Source organism: Chelon labrosus, assembly GCF_963514085.1.
Source record: "Chelon labrosus genome assembly, chromosome: 10".
Lineage (NCBI taxonomy): Eukaryota > Metazoa > Chordata > Actinopteri > Mugiliformes > Mugilidae > Chelon > Chelon labrosus.
The window spans coordinates 1,585,087-1,610,834 of record NC_140360.1 but is presented as its reverse complement, the minus strand read 5'-3'; the positions used below and the strand labels follow the sequence as shown (position 1 = coordinate 1,610,834).

At 43.9% G+C, this 25,748-nt stretch overlaps 1 protein-coding gene across 1 annotated transcript; it reads right to left on the bottom strand.

Annotated features, from left to right (window-relative positions):
* Positions 1-1,209: 1,209 nt before the first annotated feature.
* On the bottom strand, positions 1,210-24,335 carry LOC311494577 (protein NLRC3-like). The gene is made up of 11 exons (XM_084553675.1): positions 23,804-24,335; positions 23,447-23,596; positions 21,814-21,892; positions 21,440-21,668; positions 19,444-21,271; positions 17,559-17,732; positions 14,535-14,708; positions 13,835-14,008; positions 13,425-13,598; positions 11,842-12,015; positions 1,210-2,086 (listed from the first exon to the last, which is right to left on the bottom strand). Exons 1-11 carry the CDS (start codon positions 23,974-23,976, stop codon positions 2,077-2,079), a joined length of 3,339 nt encoding a protein of 1,112 aa, XP_084409801.1. The 5' UTR covers positions 23,977-24,335; the 3' UTR covers positions 1,210-2,076.
* Positions 24,336-25,748: the final 1,413 nt, after the last annotated feature.

Below are 25,748 nucleotides of genomic sequence, written 5' to 3'. Positions count from 1 at the left end.
CCACTTTCCTCATGTTCCGACGTCCACATGAGCAGCGTGAGCCAGTGGGAGCAGCACTTGCATCACTAACAACAGATGTGGTGCCACTAAGCTGTGTGGACTACGAGGCTGTGGCTGAATGCCTTGAGGTTCTGGGGCCGCTGTCTCTGGCTACTACTGAGCTTTCAGTAGAGAAGAAGGTGTCAGCATCCAAGGTCATACCCATCATTCCTATCAAGTCCACATCCCTACTCCATCCATGCTCACGGCTACTGAGACTAAATCTGCTGCACTTTTTATTGGCAAGGTGCAGTGTGGAAAAAATTCAGGTCCTGTCAACGGCAACTGTTCTTGAGCCAAGGTTCAAAACAATAACATTTGGCAACCAGACCAATGCACAGGAGGCAGTTACCAGAGTCACAGCAGAATGTGCAGGACTGAGGAGATCAGAACATGTCACACCCTCAACATCACAGCTAATAGCTTTCTCTTTATTTGATCATTGCTTGTATATATGCTCTATCAAACAACTGGATGGATTTCCATTTGTTTTACAGTCCACAACAGAGGAAGTCCCTGGTCCCTCAACACAAGAGGCTGACCCTGACAACCTGTGGGAACTTCTGGACTGCTGAGTTGCTTGGTTGCATTAGTCTGTAGAAAAACCTTCTTTGAGACAAAAACACATACAATGGATTTCACCTTCTTCTGTTCTGATTTCTTGCAGGTGCAACTCAGAGTCCAAAATGCTACGGCAGAAGCAACAGTGGAGGTTCAGTGGTATTTGTCTGAGTCCTACCTCTCCAGAGGAGAAGACCCTTTAAAATACTGGCACTCTAGGGCGGCAGTTTATCCAAATCTTTACAAGCTTGACAAAGAAGATTTTCATATGCCTGCAACTTCTGTACCGTGTGAAAGGGTCTTCTCCAAAGCTGGAGAGGTGATAACCAAGAAGAGGAACAGACTAAAGCCTAACTCAGCTGAAATGATCTGGTTTTTAAATCCTCTTCCCAGTTTCACAAGCATTTTGTACAACTACTGTCATCACAGTCCCTAGATGCACAAGCATTTCACTTTTTTATTTTGGAAATATATTTTTGTATTTCTATCAATCTTATAAAAGCATATATCTAAAACATACAGTATTATATGACGCCAAACTCATACAAGTATATTATTATTTTCTATAAAAGAAAAACAATCAAGCATTTTAAGATGCACATACTGTAGATCCTTTATTGTTAAACAAACACAACAGTGTCTTTCTGTCCGACGACCCTTTGCCCTTTGTTTCATGTGAATGCTATGTATAATTTTATCCAGCAGATGTCGCCACATTTAATTTGATCAAATGCTTCCAAACAATTGCTTCAGATTGATTCAGTGGTTCAGAAAGCTTCAGTTCCTCCATCACTACTGCATACCTCTTTCCACACCAAGGGAGATAAATTACAGTTGCACCAGTGATATTACCTTCATAGACATGTCTGCTTCCTAGCGAACCCAACAAACCAAGCATCAGATTAACATTGCTAAACACAGCGATGGTCAATAATATATATATATATATATATATAATATAGTATATAGTGGGCACAATTTTTTTTACTAACAATTAATACCAGAAGATAAACTGTAAAAAAAAAAAAATAAAGAAAGAAAAAATAATACCAAGAGTACATCCACTGTAAAAAATACTATGATGGGGTACACTGTAAAGAATGATCACCAAGAAATACACCGTAAAATTGTCCACCTTTGTTTCAGAGCAAAGAAGAACAAGTACATTATGAAAATATTTAGAATTAATGAGCTATCCTTTCACAAAATGTTTTATGAACAACCTGGAATTTCTTTAAAAAAATAAAGTGCAGTTTTATTGATGTCTCCCGTTTAGTTCTGGATGTTATGTTCTGTTCACTACTCTGACTAAAACAGTGAATAAATTAGCAGTTACTTTGGTAGCGCTCTGTCTCTTTCCTCTCAGTCCCACCCACCTGGTCCTCCCAGTAACATGGTCCAGTCAGAGTCTGCTTCAACCTCTGGATCATCAGGACACAGCTCATCCTCTCACAACACACACCGTCCTGTTTACTGTTACTTCCACCTGTAGAGAGGAGGAGAAAGAAGAGAGGAGGTAAAGGAGTGTTTCCAGAGTCTCCCTTCATCATCACATCCAGTAGAAAGAGCAGCAGGGACTTCAGTCCTGTTCAGAGCAGCAGTGGAGCAACTGTGGAGCTCAGCCAGCTTCCTTTCAGCTTCATGTTAACGTGTTGGAGTGAACACACACAGACCTGCAGAGACTTTTAGCATCAAGTCTGTTTCCTCTGCAGATTTCACTAAGAAACTGCTGAGAGTCCTGAATGCTTCATTACTGCACCATCCATTAATACACATGATTTGACGTTATATTCCCTTGTGCCAAGATCCCAGGCAAAACACATTAAGAGGCCCAACTGAGAAACCCTAACAAACCTACGGTCATGTGATATGACGATTAACCTACAATCTAAATAAACTAAGTAAGTGCTGCTGGCTTGTAGGCCCACAAAGCAGCAGAGGATAAATTCAAACCTTGTGAAATATAAGCTAACCCAATGCTGCTGGCTTGTATGGCCTGCTCAGCAGCTAACCAAACAAAGAAATATCACTACCAACCAACATGAGGACATCAGATACCTGGCCTTGTCAACAGCAGTATGCAGCATGTCACTGGGGTTTTCAAGTGGGCACCTCCCTTCACCGATGTTTCGTTAAGTTAGGCCCACGACACCTCAAAAAGGCTTAACAGAGACTTCCAGCGTCCTGGAGTCACCCCCCTCCACGCTGCCACTGCACAACCCCGTTTTTCCTCACTATTCAGTGACTATCAACTAGGGCTGGGCGATAAAACGATAACGATATCAATTGCAATAGACACGTGATCAATATCAATAGAAAATATGTTCAATAGAATGTTCGATAATTTCACTTGAACTCCGTTAGAGAAAAATAGGAAGAAAACCCCGAGCCAGAACTGCAAGTCATTCTGGGGATCATTCTCTCGACCTATCACGGCCCAGCTAAGCCAGGTTGGTGGCATCATCAACAACAACAACAACAACAAAAAAAACGCGTAGAATGAAAGGAGAATATGAGTGCAACAGCGCGAGAGGAAATTGCAGATAAAAAAAGGAAAGGCCACGTCACCAGTTTGGCAATATTTTGGTTATTTTAAGTCAGACAAGAGTCAGACTGCTGTCTGCAAACTTGGTGGACATTCACCCGCTCAGCACAGTTGAGAAGTCTGGGTAGAATAGGTTAAAAAAACGAATCAATAATTATCGATATCACCCATCCGATAAAATGAAGATGGCGCCGCTATGTTTGGCATGCCACTTGCTCCTCTGTCTACTGACTACTTTCATAGCCGTATCGCCAGCTATTGTATACGATCGTGCAACACTGCTTGAATTGCGTTTTGGTTCTAACCTTTCTGTAAATGGACAGTCCTACGAACCACCACCGCCATTGCTGGCATCTAGTGATGGGTAGATGAGGCCTCGTGAAGCGTTGCGGCACATTAACCAAACTGTATCGATACTGTGTCGGTACTGTCACTGTTACTCAATACGGACACCTGCTGGACCGTAAACATTATTTCAAGCAAACAAGTTGAGAGACTCCACTGGCTTTTAGCCTGCTTATTACGATGCCGCTAGAGGGCACTAGCGCGGCTAGTCACCCCCAAACACTGGGTCGTAATTTGGGTGCATGAAAAACGAAAACTGTGGTCGTTCTGTAGAGGAGGACAGTCTGCTCCACTGACATACTGATTAAATGACCTAGTATATACATAATATAATATTATTTGTTATTGTATTTTATATTGTATTATTTTGTATCTTAATCTTAGTGTAAAATATCTTTGATATATTTAAAATGTACAGTCAATAAATAATGTAAACACATGAAAATCATAGTAAAAGTGTGAATGTAATGTTGCTTATGTACTCGCCTTTGAGGCAGGGATTTTTTATTTATTTATTTTTGAACAAATTTTTATTAAAAAAAAAAAAGCAAAAAAAGTTTTTCCAGTGTCTTGGCATTCAATCATTACGTTCCTTTGAGGCAAGTTCTTCATCTTTGGAGAACAACCGCTCGCAAGGCACTGAAGAAGCTGGCGTGCATAACAACTGTAGCCTACCTTATTTGCCGATATAAGGTAAAAAATGGCCCACACGGCGGAGAACTTTCTCCTTCTTTGGGGCTCCATATCGCGACTTGAAGGAAGAGTTTTAATTCAAAAGTTCAAGGATTTTTTAAATTTTTTTTTTGGCAGAGACCATCCCGTTCACAGATGCGCTTCTTTATAAACACAGTTTGGTGCCTCAGTGACGGACGAAACAGCGTCTGTATCGGTCACATGACTTTTTCTTAACCGATACACGCACTGACACGGGGTTTCGCTCTGTGAGCTCGACACATGCGCCGACGCATCGGTGTTGCCGGACCCATCACTACTGGCATCAATTCCACCTTTTGTAAGTCGCCCTGTCTGCCTGTTCAGGCGCCGCAGAAGACGTGGACGGAGAGGCGGACTACATGTCAAGCTTCGGGCTCACCTGATTTCACCTTCGCTGCGGAGTGGAGGTCCAACGGAGCTGAAAACCTCGGCCTCCTGTTCAGCTGGCCTACGAGAATACTACCGGTGGCTTCGGACGGTTGGCCCTAGCAAAGGCTTACTGTATCCATGTCACCGCTGGACCAGATCAACAACACAGGGATGTGTCAAAGAAAACCTCAGACGAATTCCTTGCGTGGTTTTACCATCTGACAGATCCAGGTTACGTTTGGCGCTTTGTAAGGCCAGGTCACTCAATAACAAAATGTTTGTCTTCAATGACGTCATCTCTTCACATAACCTTGACCTGTTTTTTCTCACCGAAACCTGGCTGCCCCCAGGTGATGTCAGTGCTTTTTCTGAACTTCTCCCCTCTGGCTATCTATTCCTGAACACCCCGAGGCATACGGGGAGGGGCGGGGGAATAGCCACTGCATACAAACAGTCCTTGAAGTGCCGCCAGGTGTCCACTAGGGGGTTCTCCAGTTTTGAGCTTCAAACTTTTGTGCTCACATTGCCTTGTCCCCTATTATGTGCAGTTATCTACCGACCACCTAAACTAAAAAAGGACTTTCTCAATGAGTTTTCAGAGTTTCTGACAGAGTTTCTGCCAAAATTTGACAATATATTAATTTGTGGTGACTTTAACATCCATGTGTGCTGCTCCTCTGATCAGCTTGCTAATGATTTTAGATCATTACTAGAATCTCTGGATTTTACACAGTCTGTATCCTGTCCTACCCATCGGCTAGGCCACACATTAGATTTAGTCATTTCTCGTGGGGTGACTGTGTCTACTTGTGATGTTGAGGATTTCTCCCTCTCTGACCACTCTCTCATACGGTTTGAAATTTTTGCTGCACCACCTTCACTTCCAACCACTGCCCCTCAGCGTCGTCGCATCTTTACCCCCTCCACCATCAATGACTTTGCTGCTGCTTTTTCTGCCTCGGATGTATGCTCTAGTCGAACTGACATCTCCTCTGTGTCCAGACCTTTTCCTCTCTTCCTTCAACTCCATATGCTCTGAAATTCTGGACTCTGTAGCCCCCTTTAAAGTAAAATCAAATAAAAGTGCCTCTGACCCCTGGCTCAATAACACTACGCAAACCCTGAGGCGTCAGTGTAGGCGGGCTGAGCGTAAATGGAAGAGGGATAGGCTGCAGGTGTCACTGGAGATTTTTAGAAATAGTCAAGCCTCCTTTCAGAGAGCAGTGAAGGATGCTAAAGCAACATACTTGTCAAATCTCATCAACAGCAATAGTCACCGCCCTGGAATCCTCTTTAGTACTATCAACTCTGTCATAAATCCTGTATCTGTTGTTTTGCATGATGTATCTGTACATACTTGCAATACATTTAAACAATATTTCATGGACAAGGTTTCCTCAGTCAGAAAATCCATCACACATACCCCTTCTGATGTTTTTCCTTCTCAGCTTTGCAGTGTGTCTTTGAGAGTTTTTGCACCAGTTGCTCTTGAGGACCTTAAGAAAGTGGTCCAGGAGATGAATGCCACCACCTGCCCTCTCGACACGATCCCTGCCAGAATTATGAAGGAGGCTATTGACACCTTAGGCCCCTGCCTCATCCTCTTCATAAACAGCTGTCTGAGTTTGGGTGTTGTGCCCGCTGCCCTCAAACATGCCATTGTACGACCACTGCTTAAGAAGCCTAACCTTGATCCATCCATCCTGTCCAACTTCCGCCCAATATCTCACCTCCCTTTTCTGTCCAAGCTGATGGAGAAACTTGTTTTTTCCCAGCTTCAGGCCCACCTCCAACTGCACGCCATTGCTGAGAAATTTCAGTCAGGTTTTAGGTCCAGACACAGCACCGAGTCTGCATTGTTGAGGGTCCACAATGACATTCTTGTGGCTATGGACAAAAAAAGCTCAGTGGTTCTGGTGCTACTGGACCTGACTGCTGCATTTGACACCGTGGATCATGCCATTCTCATCTCCCGGCTTCAACACACTGTCGGCCTCCAGGGGGCGGTGCTCAAATGGTTCTCATCATATCTCACAAACAGGACTTTCTCAGTAATGCTAAATGACTTTTCATCATCATCTACCCCTCTGTCAACTGGAGTGCCCCAAGGTTCCATTCTGGGGCCTATTCTGTTTGCACTGTACATGCTGCCACTTGGGCAACTCATTACCAGACACAACATCCAGTTCCATTTCTACGCCGACGACCTCCAGATCTACCTTCCAGTGATCCTGAGTAACCGTTCTGCACTGGAACCTCTTCATAACTGTCTTCAGGATATTAAAGAATGGCTCGCTCAGAATTTCCTTCATTTAAATGAAGGGAAAACTGAGTATATTCTTTTCAGCCCCGACTCACCACAAAATTCACCCTGTTTTGATCCTGTAACACCTCAATTCGCTCCCTCTGTGAGAAACCTGGGTGTTATATATGACAATGGACTAAAATACGACAAACAGATAAATGCAGTGGTAAAGGCGAGTTTTTTTTCCATCTAAGACTCCTTGCAAAGGTCAAACCATTCTTGTCCCGACCTGACCTTGAAAAGGCTATTCACGCCTTCATCAGCTCGCGGATTGACTACTGCAATGCTGGACTTAACCATTCTCTCCTCCAAAAGCTCCAACTTGTACAGAATGCAGCAGCACGCCTTCTCTCAGGCACCTCCAAACACTCACACATCACACCAGTCCTCTGTTCCCTTCACTGGCTCCCGGTGCGGTACAGGGTGGACTTCAAAGTCCTTTTATTTGTGTTTAAAGCCATTCATGGCTTGGCCCCAGCCTACCTTAGTGAACTTGTAACCCTGTACAACCCAGTTAGGAATCTGCGCTCCGCAGATCACACCACCTTGGTCATCCCTAGGTCCAAGTACAAGGCTTTGGGGGGGCGGTCTTTTGCTGTCTTAGGCCCTAAACTGTGGAACGCTCTCCCAACTCATATTCAATCTGCCACCGAGCTCACAACTTTTAGGTCAGAGTTAAAAACATATTTATTCAGGCTGGCATTTCACACGTAGCCACTAACTGGGACTGTTGCTCCTTTATGTTACAGTCGTGTTTTAATTTTGTTTCAGTAGTATTGCTTTTATTCTTGTTTTTACACTTGAATGCACTTTGTGCACCTTTTGGCGGTGCAGCTGTGTCTTAATTATGTTTTAGTAATGTTGCTTTTGTTCTTGTTTTTACCCTGGAAAGCACCTTGTGCACCATTGGGTGCTGGAAGGTGCTATACAAATAAATATTGATTGATTGATTGATTGAACTGATATGAAACACTTACATTGTGATACATTTTTCAGCCATATCACCCAGCCCTACTATCAACAACTAATCTTTCAATAATTAGCCTAGTCCGTTTATTAATCACAACCAAAATAAACAAATCTACCGTGGTTCACCCCGTTGATGCGGACTGAACCACGAACCAATCTACGTCATCTATCATGATTTGCAAACACACTTAAGTCGCACAGCCATCCTTACCTTTAGCTAGCTCCCCAGCGAGCATGCTTCCTACGTGCCCAAAGTCACTTGATTGCTCTTTCTGCTGCCCCTGACACGTTACATACCGCAGTCCTCTGGCTTCTTCCACGTATGCCCAGCTCGCTCAGAAGAGCAGTCGCAGATTTTGCCACAAATCCACGGCAGCCCACTTCTACCGGGCGGACATGAGCCCTCCAACCATTCTGCTCTGCGTCTGCTGCTAACTCTGCATACTTAGCTCTCTTATGCTCGTTAGCCTCCTCAACTCTATGTTCCCACGGGACAGTCAGCTCTATAAAATAGACTACTTTCTCTGGCTCAGGCCACAACAGCAGATCTGGCTGTAGTCGGGTGCTAGCTATCTTGGTTGGAATAAAGAGATGTCCATTTAAATCCGCCCTCATCTCCCAGGCTCCTCCTACTCAGAATAAGTCTGCACACACAAGTGCACAGTGGGCAGGCAGCATCCTCACCTACCCACTGGTTTAGGTTCTGGGGAGTTGGCAACACATCATAGTAGCCCCTATCATGAATCTAATCCTGCTAGCCTCCATGCTCCAAAGCCCTATCCACTTCAACTTCCTTTTCTCCACACTCTCCCAGTTCACCCATTGACCCTGCTTAGCCTGTAACACTGCCTTAGTGCATCTTACTGCTTCCTCTTGTTTCTGTACCTCTTCCACTACCATCTTTCTCCTTTCTACTGCTGATGCCTTGCTCCACAGAGGTTTCCCTGCACACAGCCCTAAGCCTCCATGCCCTTGCTGTACATTGCCTATGATATCCCTATGCCTAAGAGCTGCCTGTGCTTGCTGTACTGCCTCTTTTGCCTTCCACTTCCTCCCCGTTTTAAATGTGGGCACGCACTCCTAACCACTGGATCCTTCGACTGAGTGAGAGTCATTTCCAGTCTAACTTTAGCACACTTAAACTCCTCTGTTAGGCTGGTAACTGGGAGCTCCAATATGCCTTTCCCATACAAGGCTGCGCTGCTTAAGCAGCGTGGGACACCGAGCCACTTTCTGATAGAAGAATTAATCATCCTTTCTAACTTTTCTACCTTTGAAAGGGCAACCTCATACACTGTCAGTGGCCACATTAGCCGGGGCAGTAAACCAAATTGCAAGCACCACAATTTTAACTTCCCTGGTAGCCCTGACCGGTCTATGCTTGAAATGCCTTGAATCATTTCCTGCCTTAACCCTTCAAACTGCGCCTTATCACTGAGACTTGCATCATATCATCTTCCCAAACTCTTCACTGGCTTCTCCAGCACTGTGGGAACCACCTCATCATTTACAACAAACTTCTTATCTACTACCTTTCCTTTAACAATAGAAATACTCCTAGATTTAATAGGCTTCACTTTCATCCTAGCCCACTGCAGGTTGCTATTTAGCTAATCCTGCAATCTTCTGGTACAAGGAGCGGTTGACATTGTAGTCGTCATGTCATCCATGTAGGCTCTAATTGGGGGGATGTGAAGCCCTCCCTGCAGCCTTTCTCCACCTACCACCCATTTGGAAGCCCTAATAATGATCTTCATTGCCATTGTAAAGGCTAGTGGAGAGATTGTACACCCTGCCATGATGCCTACCTCCAGCTGCTGCCATGCTGTAGTGTATTCTGCTGTGGTAAAGCAGAGTTGTATGTCTAAAAAGTAGGCTTTGACTAAGTTTTTTATACTACCTGGGAAAGAAGTCGAATGCTTCCCATAACAAACTGTGTGGTACTGACCCAAAAGCATTAGCCAGGTCTAACAATATTACATGCAGGTCTCTCTTCTCTTGCTTTGCTAACTGAATTTGGTGCCAAATCATACTGGTGTCCTCTAAGCATCCAGAGAAGCCGGGGATCCCAGCCTTTTGCACCGATGTATCAACTAGTCTGTTTTTCACCAAGTAACTGGACAACCTCTGTGCCACAACACTGAAGAAAATCTTCCCCTCAACATTAAGTAGACTAATTGGTCTAAACTGGCTTATTTCCAACAATTCCCTCTCTTTGGGAATAAAAATGCCCCCCCCCTGCGCCATGCCTTGGGAATAACCCGTTTCTACCATACTACCTTCATCAATTTCCACAGGAACCTCAGCACATCTGGTGCACTCTTATACAGCCGGTAGGGGACCCCATTAGGTCCCAGGGCTGAAGAGGCTCTACCATTTCTTGAATCTCTTTCCGCCTTGGTGAGCTGTTATCACACTGGCTACCTATTTCACAAATAGGTGGAATGTCAGAGGGTAGTGCCAACTTTCTAAACCTGTCCGTGCCTTTATGCACCTCCTCCAAAAACTCCTCAAGCTTCTCTTTTGGTACCGTAAGGTTACCATTTTTTTCCTTACTAAATAGTGACTTCACAAACCTAAATGGGTCCTTATAAAATGTTACTCTAGCCCGCTCTTTCCTTTTGCTGTTTTTCCTAATGTTCTCCGCCCTTCTTAGCCCTGCCAACCGCTCCCTCACATCTGCCTGTAAACAATCAATACCTTTCTTCCCCTCATCTGTAGCTTTCCTCCACTGCCTCTTAAGGAGTCTCCTCTCCTGGAAGAGCTTATCAATCTCTTGCTGACGCCTAGATCTAACTACCTGTCCCTCTTGTTTCTTCCGTTTCTCAACCACACCAAATCTTTCCTTACCATAACCATAAATAAGATCACCCATTTTCTCCAACTTACTCTCCACTCTAACTTTAAGCCTACCTAGCGCACTAACCAAATCGCTATTGATGTCCTCCCACTGCCTACTATCTGCTGCACCTGGCCATTTGATCCTTGGTTGACCAAGTTGACCGCTAATTTTCTCCCTCTTTAGCTGGCTGGCCTCTCTGTCTGCCTCAGTGCTTGTACCTGCCTCAACATTAGGGGTGCTGATGTCCTGCGAACTGTGGGTTACTTCCTGTCGCTGGACCGACTGACTGAATGCACTTCTTAAGAAGTAGCTAACAATGCAGGGTCCCTGTGCTCTCTCTGCCAAGCACTTTTTCCTCTCTTGATGGATTCTGAGGCCCTTTACTGTTGTTATCTTTTGCCAGCCACACACACAAACCTGCTGCTTCTTCCCATCTCCATCTAAACTAGTGGCTTCCAATAACATGCTTTGCCTACTCAGTGTCAAATTCATTCCAGGGTCAAAAAAAGTGACCCCTGCTCTCACTGACTCCAGGGGTATTTTATCAATATTCATACTTGTAGCGAAAATGGGGTGTAGCCCATTGCTTATTATAGCCGGGGTGCTACTTTAGCACCAACACTTTACTGATGGATTTACTGCTGCTCCATTTAAACAAAGATCAGCTGAATAATAAACATGGAAGCTGTCATTGAAGAGATCTGATCAAACTAATGACACATGTGATGACTCTGCCCATGGTTACTAAATGTAATGCTGGTTCTGTGATGTGCAGGCTTCAGTCAGACTGATCTCAGAGCTGTGATCAATTGTTCATCAGATTTGATGAATGACCACCACTGTCTCTATACATCTTGGAAGGCTATCAGCTGGAATCCAGCTTCATTTCCTGGACACATCAACACAACAACAACAGTCGTCTTCACATCAACTCAAATACATGATCATAACAAGCTTCTGGCTCATCTGATTGGCTGACTGTTGTCTCTCTCTCTCTGTCTGTCTGTCCAATCCTGAAGCGTGTCTCCATTCTCCTCTCACAGCTTCACTGAGAAGCTGCAGGTTTACAGGAAACACTGGATCTTTGATACTTACGGTGTTTAGGACAATACTGATGAAAGCAGCATGGACTGACTGGAACCCTCTACTCACCTCAGAGTCTCCAGTTTATAGTCTGGACTCTTCACAAGATCAAGAAAATGCTTCACTCCTGAATCCTTCAGGTTGTTGAGACTCAGGTTCAGATATTTCAGATGGGAGGGGTTGGACTTCAGAGCTGAGACCAGAGAATCACAGCTGATCTCTGACAAACTGCAGTCAATCAATCTGAATAAAGAATAAAAGATGAAATGATTGATGATCAATCAGATGTGTTGAGGTTTTAAACGTGTCCTCATCAATGTGTGTGTTGACCAGGAATGAAGCTCAACATTACACAGTTATTTAAATGAGTTTGTATTTGTCTTCATTTTGAGGAACAATAAAGTTTTATATAAAATAAATTCGATTCAGATGGTGATTAAAGTGGAAATGAAGCAGTCAAATAAAACAGATGTCTATAGCACTAGTTAAATATTTAAATACACCATAAATACAAATAAAGTCGGAAATATGACCCGTTATTCAGAAAAAAGCACAAACAAGTTGCATTAATTCTAATGTTTTCAGCCTGTGCGCAGCCATCTTTGTTTTCCGAAAATGATGACGTCACGAGAATGGTTGGTGCCACACTCTATGTTGTTTACATAGCGGCTGTCGTAGCCTCACAGTTAGCTTACTGCCTCAAATGGAAAACAAAATGGATATGGACAAATGGGATAGACCCACCAATGAGGGCAGGATCCAATTGCCTATGCTTTTGAGCCTGTTAGAGCAGTGGCAGTTTTAGTGCCCCCCACAGATCCTCTCGTTCCTCTGCCTGGCAAGCTCGTTTCTGCGCTCTGTCTCTGCGCATAGCAGCGCCTGACGGGTCCGATTTGACAGGTCTGTCCGTGTCTCCAGCACTATAGCCAGTAAAATTAAAAATTGTTGGCACAGCATCTGGCTTCAGGCGATTGGTGGGACGGCGAACAAATCTCCCATCTTCATCAAAAGCTCCCTCTTCGACGTAATCAGACTCTATAAAGTGGTCGCTACATACTCTCTGTCCTTTTATGTTTTATTTATTTTATTTTTTGTCATTTATATTTTTGTTTTTATTACTGTATATATTTTATTTCTGTGAGCACCTTGGGTCAATTACATTGCGTTTAAGTGTGCTATATAAATAAACGTGACTGAGGCGTTTCAGTTTCAGTGCAGCTAACCATCTTTGGAGCAGTTTAGGCTTTTTGACTGGAATAACGTGAAAAGGAACTAATTTACCGCTCTCTTTTACCCGATAGAATTCGTTTGAACAGCCAGGGGCAATACAAAATGACCCCCCTGTTTTTTTCCCAAGATCTGCCATGTTTATTTGACAGTTAGCGACAAAGCCAGTAGGAAGCTAATGGCTAAGACAAACGCTAACAATTCTGATGACGTAGCGCCTGAATTTTTAAAACATGGCCGCGCCCTAGTGGCGAAAGTCGTTATCTACATGTCATTTTCCAGTGAAACTACTTGAATTTCAGCTTTAATGAAAATCCATGTATTTCCAAAAATGAAAAAGCAACCAAAAAATGATCACAGTTCTCATTGCTTCATTTCCACTTTAAACATATCAGATCTACAATAGTAACAAACAGTGAACTTACCCCAGTGTTTCCAGTTCACAGTCTGGACTCTTCAGAAAACCACACAGCTGCTTCACTCCTGAATTCTTCAGGTTGTTGAGACTCAGGTCCAGATGTTTCAGATGGGAGGGGTTGGACTTCAGAGCTGAGACCAGAGAATCACAGCTGATCGTTGACAAACTGCAGCTCCTCAATCTGAATAAAGAATAAAAGATGAAATGATTGATGATCAATCAGATGTGTTGAGGTTTTAAGTGTGTCCTCATCAATGTGTGTGTTGACCAGGAATGAAGCTCAACATTATACAGCCATTTAAATGAGTTTGTATTCATCTTAATTTTGAGGAACAATAAAGTTTTATTTAAAATAAATTAGATTCAGTGGGTGATTAAACATATCAGAATTACAACAGTAACAGACAGTGAACTCACCCCAGAGTCTCCAGTCTACAGTCTGGACTCTCCAGAAAACCACACAGCTGCTTTACTCCTGAATCCTTCAGGTTGTTGTCACTCAGGTCCAGATGTTTCAGATGGGAGGGGTTGGACTTCAGAGCTGGTCCCAGAGAATCACAGCTGATCTCTGACAAACTGCAGCTCCTCAATCTGAATAAAGAATAAAAGATCAAATGATTGATGATCAATCAGATGTGTTGAGGTCTGAAATGTGTCCTCATCAATGTGTGTGTTGACCAGGAATGAAGCTCAAGATTATACAGTTATTTAAATGAGTCTGTAGTTGTCTTCATTTTGAGGAACAATAAAGTTTTCGGGCGAGAGGTGGGGTCCTCCCTGGAGAGGACTCCAGCCTATCACAGGGCTAACACAGAGAAGCACTCACACCTGCAGCCAATTTAGAATCACCAATTAACCCAATGAGCATGTCTTTGGACGGTGGGAGGAAGCTGGAGTACCTGGAGAGAACCCACACTGACACAGGGAGAACATGCAAACTCCATACAGAAAGGACCCAGTCGGCCTGGATTAGAACTCAGAACCTTCTTGCTGTGAGGCATCATTGTTAACCAACACACCACTGTGCCACCCACAATACAGTTTTATTTAAAATAAGTTTGATTCAGTTAGTGATTAAACATATCAGGTTTACAACAGCCACAGACAGTGAACTTACTCCAGAGTCTCCAGTCTACAGTCCGGACTCTCCAGAAAACCACACAGCTGCTTCACTCCTGAATCCTTCAGGCTGTTAAAGCTCAGGTTCAGATGTTTCAGATGGGAGGGGTTGGACTTCAGAGCTGGTCCCAGAGAATCACAGCTGATCTCTGACAAACTGCATCTCCAAAAACTGAATAAAGAATAAAAGATGAAATGATTGATGATCAATCAGATGTGTTGAGGTCTGAAATGTGTCCTGATCAATAAGCTGTTCTCTAAAATAGTAGTGACTTTGTCCTTGTGTTATTGTGGATCTTCATCATGTCAGCCTTCTACAGACATCATCCAAACGTCAGCACAACATTTAGGCAACACAACAACACTGTGGATGTTGTCCTCCATCTTGTCTCATTGGAGTCAGACTAGAAGGGGATTTCTCCACAGACAGTATGGACAGAAAGAATGATTAGTGACACCAAGAACTCTGTTAATGATAGGGGTGTAACGGTACACACAAGTCACAGTTCGGTACAACAGGAAAAAAAGCAACAAAAACTCACACATGTATAAAACTAGCTTTATTCATTGATTTTGAACAGACACCAATAGACTGAAAAAAATAAAAACCACCTCCTGTTCTAAAAGTAAAAACTAGAATAAAACATCAAACTAATGCATTAGGAGGGTTCTCATACCATTCATTCATTTTGTTCATACAGAGGAAAAGAAAAAGCACAATTTCTTGTAGGGATAAACTGAGGTAGTCAAGTAGCAACTGGCAACTTTGGTAACTTCATTAGAAGAAACTAACTCAACTAACTTGTTGCACACACGTTTTTTTTCCTCGCACCAGTGACAGACATATCGGGGTGATGCCGCCTTATGTGCGTTAGCATGTTTGATGTGTTTCCAGCGACGTACCGCACCTCCGCCAAACATCGTCGGCAGTCTTTGTCCGGTCCACCATTCGCGTGCCATCACCGTTATGTTGCACCGGGAAACCAAAGTGTTCCCACACTGGTGATTTAAATGAAGCCGGCGGCTCTTCCAACTCCACACTTCTCTTAGTACATCTATGCTCCACACTCTCAATGACTTTTCTTATTTGTCTGTTTTTCTTCTTCTGTAGGCTAATGACGTCAGCTGGCAGCTTTTAGACTCATTACCGCCACCTGAATTGAAGTGAGGACTCGACTTTTTCTTTATGCTATTATATTATACTAGGCTATTATTTAAGTCCATCAGAGCAGCAAAAAGTGCTCACTCCCAAAAACTTGAAGGCTTCTACCTCAACCACAACACACCCAGTATGTGGCAGGGAATCCAGTCTGTCACAAACTACAGGAGGACCACAACAATGACAGACCCCCGGGACACCACCCTTCCAGACAGCCTGAACACCTTCTATGCCAGGTTCGACAGGCTGAACACAGACTAACCCTCAAAAGCCCCCTGTGACCCCACGGACACTGCCTTCCAGGTTACACACGCACAGGTCCTGAAGGCTCTGAAGAAGGTAAACCCCCACAAGGCGGTGGGACCTGATGGAGTGCCTCCCAGGGTACTGAAGGCCTGTGGGGAACAGCTAGCCGGTGTGTATGCTGACATCTTCAACATGTCATTATCCCAGGCAACAACACGGTTCCGGACACGGTTGACCCCCTCCAGTTTGCATACCACCCCAACCGATCAGTGGACGACACAGTAGCAATAGCCCTTCACCACACCCTGCAACACCTGGAGAGCTGAAGAACGTATGCCAGAATGCTCTTCCTGGACTACAGTTCTGCATTCAACACCATCTGCCCAGGCAGACTAATCGAGAAGCTGGCAGACCTTGGAGTCCCTACTTCCACCTGCAACTGGATCTTGGATTTCCTGACCGAAAGACCACAGGTGGTGAAGATGGGAGGACGGGTGTCTGCTGAGCTCAGGGGCAGCACAGGATCACCACAGGGCTGCTGCCTCAGCCCCAAACTCTTCACCCTGTACACACATGCCTGCGTCTCCACCCAGGACAGGGCCTTGGTCAACAACATTCTTGTCTATGGAGAGGAGAACGACCTCATCCTCAACACAGACAAGACCAAGGAATAATTAAGGACTTCAGGAAGAATCCTCCCCCTCTACAGCCTCTTTTCATCAGAGGGGCTGAGGTGGAGAGGGCAGACAGCTACAGATTCCTGGGACTGCAGGTCACATCTGACCTGAGCTGGACTCTCAACACCACAGCCACAGTGAAAAAAGCCCAGCAAAGGCTCTATTTCATCAGGCTGCTCAGAAAAGCTGGTCTGAACCATTGCCCCCTCACCCAGGCCTACAGAGGGCTGATAGAGAGCGTCCTCACCGCAGGCATCACTGTCTGGTACGGCAACACCACACAGGGAAGGGAGAGGAAGGCTCTGCAAAGAGTCATAAAGACCACAGAGAGGATTATAGGGACAAAACTTCCTTCCATGGACTCTATGTACGCACAGCGCTGTAGGAAACGAGCAGAGGGAATCATCAGAGACTCACTCCACCCAGCTCACTCTCTGCTCAGACACAAACACTGCACGTACAACCTGAGACACAGCAGAGCGGACTGTATCATCACACATAAAACTCGCTTTTTCAGCAGCTTCTTCCCTGCCACAGTCAGACTGATGACAAAACAATAACTCCTGAACTTTTGCAAAAAATAACCAAACACTACCTCACTTTAATTACATGTGCAATAGTTGACTTAATATTAACTGTGAAATAGGACGATGTGCCATATACCCTCCTGTACAATGTGCAATTTCCTGATAAATGTGTAGTTCTCGGATAAATGTGCAATAGTTTATCAGTGCAATATTCCCAATACTCTCTCTTTCTCCCTCTCTCCTGTTCTCTCTCTCCTGCTCTCGTTCTCTCTCCTGCTGATGTTCAGGAACATGATGCTCCTTCATTTAAACTCTTTGAGCTCCTTTTCTATCTGACAGTCCCGACAAGAGAAATCATCTAAACCGGATCTCCATTCTTCAGAAGCCTGATAAGAAAATAAATGAAAACTGACCTCAGAGTCTCCAGTTTACAGTTTGGACTCTCCAGTCCAGCAGACAGATGCTTCACTCCTGAATCCTCCAGGTTGTTTCCACTCAGGTCCAGATGTTTCAGATGGGAGGGGTTGGACTTCAGAGCTGAGGCCACGACTTCACAGTGATTCTCTGAGAGCCCACAGTTAGAAAAGCTGTCATGAGACAAATAAATAAAATCTGCTATAAGGGAAGAAGACATTTCTATAAACATTCTATAAATTGATCAATGGACAGTTGGACACATCCTGTTGGACATTTTGTCTCCACATCAGTGGTTCAGCTCATCTCTTCTGACTGTGTTTGACAGGAAACAATCATTCTCATCATCTCTCGCAGACCTTTGTTTAGTTGAATGTGCAGATGAATGGAGACAACACTGAGTTACATTGAGGCTTCCAGACTGTCCACAGTCTGTCAGTGGATCTGATCTAGGGTTGCCAACTCCCTGAAAAATAAATAAGGAACACCTCATTGGCAGGGCCGGCCGACCCGGTTGCCTTCACCCTTCCCGGCGTGGTAAATTTTTTTTAGCCCTTTTTTGCGTATGTGAAACAATTTTTAACTATTTAATGCAAAGCTGAAGTGAATTAGATTCATATTTCTGAGTGATATGAACATATGGAAAACAAATTATTATTCAACTTTCAATTTTTAACACAAAATAACAAAATTAACAGAATAAAATAAATATCTTTCTTAAACAGAAACCTGTCCTGCTGAACTTAAAACTGTATAAATTAATATAAAACAATAGAAAGCAGAACATTCCTCTTGTAATAGTGCAATAAGAAAAGTGCAAACAGAAAGTGTGAGGAAAAGTTGCTGCTTTGTTGTCTTCTGGTATCTTCTTCATATGCAACAGTACCTCGACCAATGAGATGAGCGGGATTCCCGCTGTCAGCTCATTGGTCACAGAGCAGGAGACGACCTGGGAATAAGTTTACCATAAATGTTCATATAAAGCGTCCTGTTATTCATTCATTCCACTGACATTTTACACACTATTTTGGATTCTCACGGTAATACAGGACAAAGTGCATCCTGTTTCAGCTCAGTATGGGACGCGTACTTTTGTTTTGCTGTCTGCCATCACCTTCAGTCCACAAGTGGAACATTTAGTCTTTCGTCCAACACAAATGAAACCCATCACTTGACAACCTCAGACCTGGAGATCATTCAGTATGAACATGGTGAAATATTTCCATGTGGAGGACACAGGACTGGCTCAACTTTAGTTGTTCAGCACAAACACAATGAACAAACAATCAGGTTGAATTCTTTTCACCATCAAGTCATCACAAAGATGTTCTCAGGGTTTTATCTGTCAAACTAAACTCTGACCTTTGTGTGTTTCAGATCTGTTTAACAAGTCAGACTTCTACCGTTCTGCTCTTATATATTCAGACCTCTGAGCATTTCCTGCTTCAACTCTTCTCTACAGCAACAAGACAGGAAACAAATATAAAGATGTAAAAACAAGACCATGTGACTCGACTTCTCTCCTTAAAATGAAACGTTGAACTCAGTCAATAAAATGCTCCATTGATGGGTCAGTCTCTGTGTGGGATGATCAGTAGTTTACGGTGGCTCATGTTGATCTTAGCAAGCTTTAGAAAGATGTTGATGTGGAGCCACTTCACTGACTTCAGGATTATTCTGTACTCTAGAAACAGCTTTCAATATCCTCTCATCATTGTAACTTGAGGCCTCAGAGGCTGCTTCAGCTAAACTAACTTACCGATGGAGAGAATAATAAGACAGAGAAATAGAAAGAAAGAGTCAATAACTAGAAGAACAGCTGGAGAACATCTCGGACTAAATATAACTGACTGTGACTCTGTTAATGATCACATCAGGACTCACCGAGCCTTTCTGCAGTTCCTCACGACTGGGATCAGTCTCTGTCGTCCCTCCTTTGATGTGTTGTACTGATCCAGATCCAACTCATTCAGAACCTCCTTTGACATCTGCAGCATGTAGGCCAGAGCTGAGCAGTGGATCTCAGAGAGTTTCTTCTTTGATATGTTCTCTGACTTCAGGAACTCTTGGATCTCCTGATAAACTGAGAGGTCGTTCATCTCCATCAGACAATGGAAGATGTTGATGGTTCTGTCAGGAGAGATTTTATCAGTGTTCATCTTCTTCAGGTTGTTGATGGCTCTCTGGATGATTTCTGGATTGTTCTCTCTCTGACCCAGCAGGCGACTTAAGAGTCTCCAGGAGGACACTGTGTGACCCAGCAGGCCTCCTAAGAGTCTCTGGTTGGACTCCAGAGAGAGGCCATGAAGGAAGCGAACTAACAGGTCCAGGTGACCATTTTTACTCTCCAGAGATTTAACCACGACTCTGTTCAGAAATTCATCCAAAGGTGAGTTATTGTAGTTTCTTCTCAGGAAGTCCTTCAGCACCTCTGTCTTCCTGTTGGTGTAACAGTGGATCATGTAGACTGCAGCCAGAAACTCCTGAACGCTCAGATGGACGAAGCAGAACACCTTGTCCTGGTACAGTCCTCTCTCCTCTTTAAAGATCTGTGTCAACACTCCTGAGTACACTGAGGCTGCTCTGATATCGATGCCACACTCTGTCAGGTCTGATTCGTAGAAGATCAGGTTTCCTTTCAGCAGCTGATCAAAAGCCAGTTTTCCCAGAGACTCAATCATCTTCCTGCTCTCTGGACTCCAGTGTGGATCTGTCTCAGCTCCTCCATCATACTTGACCTTCTTCACTTTGGTCTGAACCACCAGGAAGTGGATGTACATCTCAGTCAGGGTCTTGGGCAGCTCTCCTCCCTCTCTGGTTTCCAACACATCCTCCAGAACTGCAGCAGTGATCCAGCAGAAGACTGGGATGTGACACATGATGTGGAGGCTTCGTGATGTCTTGATGTGGGAGATGATCCTACTGGCCCGCTCCTCATCTCTGAATCTCTTCCTGAAGTACTCCTCCTTCTGGGGGTCAGTGAACCCTCTGACCTCTGTCACCATGTCAACACACTCAGGAGGGATCTGATTTGCTGCTGCAGGTCGTGTGGTTATCCAGAGGCGAGCAGAGGGAAGCAGTTTCCCCTTGATGAGGTTTGTCAGCAGCACATCCACTGAGGTGTACTCTGTAACATCAGTCAGGATCTCAGTGTTGTGGAAGTCCAGAGGAAGTCGACACTCATCCAGACCGTCAAAGATGAACACAACCTGGAACTCTTCAAAGCTGCAGATTCCTGCTTCTTTGGTTTCAGGAAAGAAGTGATGAACAAGTTCCACCAAGCTGAACTTTCTCTCTTTCAACACATTCAGCTCTCTGAAAGTCAATGGAAATATGAAGAGGATGTCCTGGTTGGCTTTGTCTTCAGCCCAGTCCAGAGTGAACTTCTGTGTTAAAACTGTTTTCCCAATGCCAGCCACTCCCTTTGTCATCACTCTTCTGATTGGTCCAAGTCTTCCAGGTGAGGCTTTAAAAAGGTCTTCTTGTCTGATGCTTGTTTCTGGTCTGTGTGGTTTCCTGGATGCTGTTTCAATCTGTATGACCTCATGTTCATCATTGACCTCTGCAGTTCCTCCCTCTGTAATGTAGAGCTCTGTGTAGATCTCATTCAGAAGTGTTGAGTTTCCTGCTTTAGCAATCCCCTCAAACACACACTGGAACTTCTCCTTCAGAGCAGACTTAACTTTACGTCCACAAACTGGAGCAACAACTCCTGAATGAAGAAACAAGAAATAAGATGAATGAATAAACTCTCCAGTAAATATTTCACATGTAATTGCTCTAAAGAATGAGTGCGTGAATATATCTTGGTTCATCTCTGGAGACATTAGTAAATGTCCCATTTCTCCAGCAGCTTCAATGTTTAGAGAAATCCTCTTACTGCTCTGCAGACAGTCAGCCAGCTCCTCCTGCTTCATTCTCCTCAGGAAGTTCATTGTGATCTTCACAAATAAATCTCTGCTGCTCCTCCTCTGCTCTTCATCCTCACCCTCCAACACCTCCTCATCCTCCCTCTGACTCTCAGAGCATTCTGGGTAATCTGGACTCAGAACCTTCTGCATCTTCTTCAGCTCCTTCTTCACAAAAGTGATGATGTTGTCCTCCAGCAGCTGGAACAGAATACCATATGAATGACACAAGCAGACTGAAATCATGGAGACAAGCATCAGATCCATGTTGGACACACTGACAATCCACTGGTCTACAAAGTGCAGCATGGAGATGATGGAAAGTAGTTGTTGTACATGTACAGACCAGAAAGATGGAGTCCAGCTGTGTCTGATGCTGCTGGGCAGACTGACCACTGGGAACCTCTGAGCTCTGCTGGTGGACTCTGTGGACCAATCATCAACAATTAGCTCTCATCATGTCTGTCCACACAGAGACAAACACAAGGTAAATGTCCCTGGAGTGATATGTGGATGTGAAGAGTGAATCAGATGAGTCTCTGTAGTGGTAAAGGTTTACTAGTCCTGCTGATCCCACTGACCATCAACAGCTCAGTCTGCAGCTGTTTCATAAAGCTTTGCCTCCCTGATGAATCAGCTGAAGAAGGAACCCAGAGCCAGAGACTGAAGACTGTAAAACGTCCACCAGTCCACAGTGAGTGACTGACAGGCCATTATCAGCCACACAGAAAACAAACCAGACAGAAACATTGAGAAACCTCAGACTCTCTGACTGATCATGTTAGAGATGATAATCTTAGCGAGGCACATGTTCTTCACCTCAGAGCCATCAGCTGTTTCTTTGTCTCCTCCAACATATTTCACTATTTTAACTTTGGACACTTAGAAACAAAGTGTCTACACAAAATAGCGTGGATGTCTCATCCTGAGTTTATCTTCTCTACGACTCAAACAAGGTCTTCAGGTCAGGACTCAGCTGTCCACCTACACCTGAAGGACAAGGGACAACAATGTCCACATGTTCTGAACATCTGAGGAGTCTCTGGACATTAATGGATCATCAGAGAACCACCAGGTTCATCAGAACAGGTTCCTCCAGGTCCAGGTCCAGGTCCAGGTCCAGGTGAGTATCAGGTCATTAACAGACTCTCGTCATGTGACCTTCAGGTGATAAAAACCTAAACTCCCCACCAGTCATTTAGAGCTGAACACTTGGAGGAAACGTCTTCTAGTCCAGACGTCTTTGTCTCAGTTTAGTTTCTGGACATAACAATGTTCACTCTTTCAGGAATAAACCAAAGGTCACGATTGTCCATGAAGACTAGAACGTTGATGAACCAGGAGTTTTTATTCTCCAGCTCCACTTCCTCTGCAGCGTTACAGCTGATGAGTTTCATCTGAGTCTCTACCATGAAGAAGACCTGCAGGCCGAGGCCTCAGACGTGGAACTGCTGACTCTCTTCCTCAATGTTTCATACTAATGTGCAGACTGTGTCTATATGAACTCTGGTTAGCTTAGCATTAGTTTAGCTCCTCCTCTCCTCAGACACATCTCATCTTCTCTCTCTCAGGTCCACAGTCAAACACAATGAAGACTTGTCTCCATGGAAACAGACTGAACAGCTGATTAAAGACTGAAGACACTACTCTGCTTCAAAGATCAGTCTCTTATCTGTCTCCTCCTCTAAGGCCTGACACTTACTGTGTCGGCCATTTTAGAAGATCTTTGTAAAAGAAGCAAGAATTCAGCAAGTTACTCAAACCATGTGACTTGTATAAAGTTAGTGATTGTTCTACTGTATATCTATATGTTGTCTATCTTCTTCTTCCAGTGTGTCTGTGTTGTTTTAGATCAAAATCTGTTTATCTTCTGAGGAAACATCTACAACATCTAAGCAGCAGAGATGAAACAGACATGAGCAAGTCAACGTTTATTTATCCTCAGCTCCTCAAGTCAGACAGATTTACTGACACTTTACCTTTTTGGACCAGAACCACGTCCTCCTTTAAACTCTTCAGTAATTCCCTTGGACCAGTCGCTCTTCAAGGACACACAGCTGGCTCCAGATCCTGATCCAGATCCAGGTCCTGGTCCAGGAGAGTCTGGTCTCTGCGGCTGGATCCTGAAACTAAACCACCACAGATAAATGTGCATGTTGGATAAAAACTGATGATAATAAATTCAAAGCAGAGACGTCAGAAGTAAAAGGATGAAACAAACGCATTGTATAAACTCAGTGACGCAAGAGTGATGAACCAGCTTTAACCCAAAGAGGAAGAGAGATGAAAGTAAGACCATCAGCTCCTTATGTAAGACACATTTACTGACACTTTACCTCTCTGAAAGAGAATCATGTTCTTCTTCAAAATGTTCAAAAGTGTCCATTGACTGGTCGCTCTTAATGGACACACCACTGGATCCAGATCCAGATTCAGATTCAGATCCAGGTCCAGGTCTAGGTCTAGGTCCAGGTCCAGGTCCCTCCAGTCTGTCCTCTCTCTGGTCCATGCTGCTGAAACACTAATCATTCATGTTGTAAACAGATCAGCTGATCCTCCACTGATTGGCTCTTATTCATCAGCTGCTGTACTTCTACTATCCGTCCACCAGATGGAGCCATGGAGGACACACATGATGCGTTCACTGACACTGAGACTTTCAACAAACTCAGGTCCATCATGATCAACGTATATATTTTATACTATCTTCCAGTTCATAGACTTCTATATTTTATACAGACATTAAATATCTTGTATATATTTTTAGACACATTCTTCATATACTAGTAAACCTTCTGTTCATTTATTCCTTTTGTATTCTGTCTTGTAACATGTTGTGGTGTCTTGTCAGCAGATATGTAGCACAGTGGGACCTGGGGGGTATTCCAGAAAGCAGGTTTAACAAACACTGAGATAAAACTTAACCTCTGGGTTGTCTGAACCTGAGGCGACTAAACCCGAGCTGTCGGTTCCAAAACACCGGTTAGCAATCAGTTCAATCAACCCCGGATTGTTTAACCCAGAGTTGTGCGCGATCATGGCGAAGTTATAAAGGCATCATCTATTGAGAGTCGAAACCATGAGTAAAAATGGCAAAGCGCAGAGCAGCCTATTTTTCTGAAGCGGAGCAGCAAGTTCTGCTCGAGGCGTACGAGGAGGAAAGAGCGATAATCACGAAAAAAGCAATAGGCTACTTGCGCGTCTGCCAAGGAACGAGATCTTGCTTGGCAGAGAATTGCCGACCGCGTAAATGCGTAAGTTTAGTAGGATATAGCACACTAATGTGTCAGAAGCACAATAATTCAGTAGATATTAGGCTACATATTAACTGCTTTGTATGAGACTTTCTTATACTATAGACTACCTTGTCATATATTGTATTATTTTTAATTAGATGTAACCCGACTGCCCTCAAGAGAACGTGGCCGCAGGTCAAAACAAAATATAAAAACATTGTCCAAGTTGGTAAGATATATCTGGGTGCATCATCTTAGACATCACTTATCCAGTATTATATTCTTGAATTGCCATATTGCAACAAGTTACGTTCATTTCAAAGCCAATAGGAAGAAAGCAGAGGAGAGGAGGACTGGTTCTGGGCCAGCGGTGTCCCCCCTCACCCCTGTGGAGGAGTTGGCCATCAGTATCAATCGAGGGCGTCCGATGATGGAGGGGATTTCTGGGGGCACGTCATCGGAGCCTTCAACCTCCCAGGAGGAGCAAAATGAACAAGTGCAATGTATTTACCCTAATAGGCCCACGCCTAAATCACGTATGTCTAATTTGTGTAGCCTTGCATGTTCGAAAATGACCAATTTATAGCCAATATTACCGTTCATATAAATAATAGGAGGATGAAGAGACATTCTCAGCAGTCACGGAGGAATCAAATTAAAGATCGAGGTAAAGAAATGGGCTGTGCAGAGACTAGAGCATAGTTGCTTCATGTTTTCTGTCAGTGCATGAGAACACTGGATCAGAACATTTGCTCTATAATGAAGTGTTTTCTCTTTTCAGGCCATGAAACACGCAATGGGCAAATAAATGTGTGAAACAGTCTTACGTGCATTTATTTTATTTTTTTGGTTGAAGTGATTGTGACAGATTTCATCACGCATTCTTTGACCATCTCTGATGTCAAGTTGCTGAATGTGTTCCTATCTGCTCCTCAATAGCAGGAACTAATTCATTGCGCAACGTTGCAATGTTGTGCAATAAGTTATCGCACGCGCAACAATTACGATGAGCGAATCCACGATGCGTAACGTTCGAAATGTGGGG

Coding starts and splice junctions, on each gene's coding strand:
- LOC311494577 (XM_084553675.1), bottom strand. CDS start 23,976: ATGGACCAGAGAGAGGACAGACTGGAGGGACCTGGACCTGGACCTAGA. Junction 23,597..23,803: donor CATGATTCTCTTTCAGAGAG/GTAAAGTGTCAG, acceptor GTGGTGGTTTAG/TTTCAGGATCCAGCCGCAGA. Junction 21,669..21,813: donor AGCTGGACTCCATCTTTCTG/GTCTGTACATGT, acceptor ATTCTGTTCCAG/CTGCTGGAGGACAACATCAT.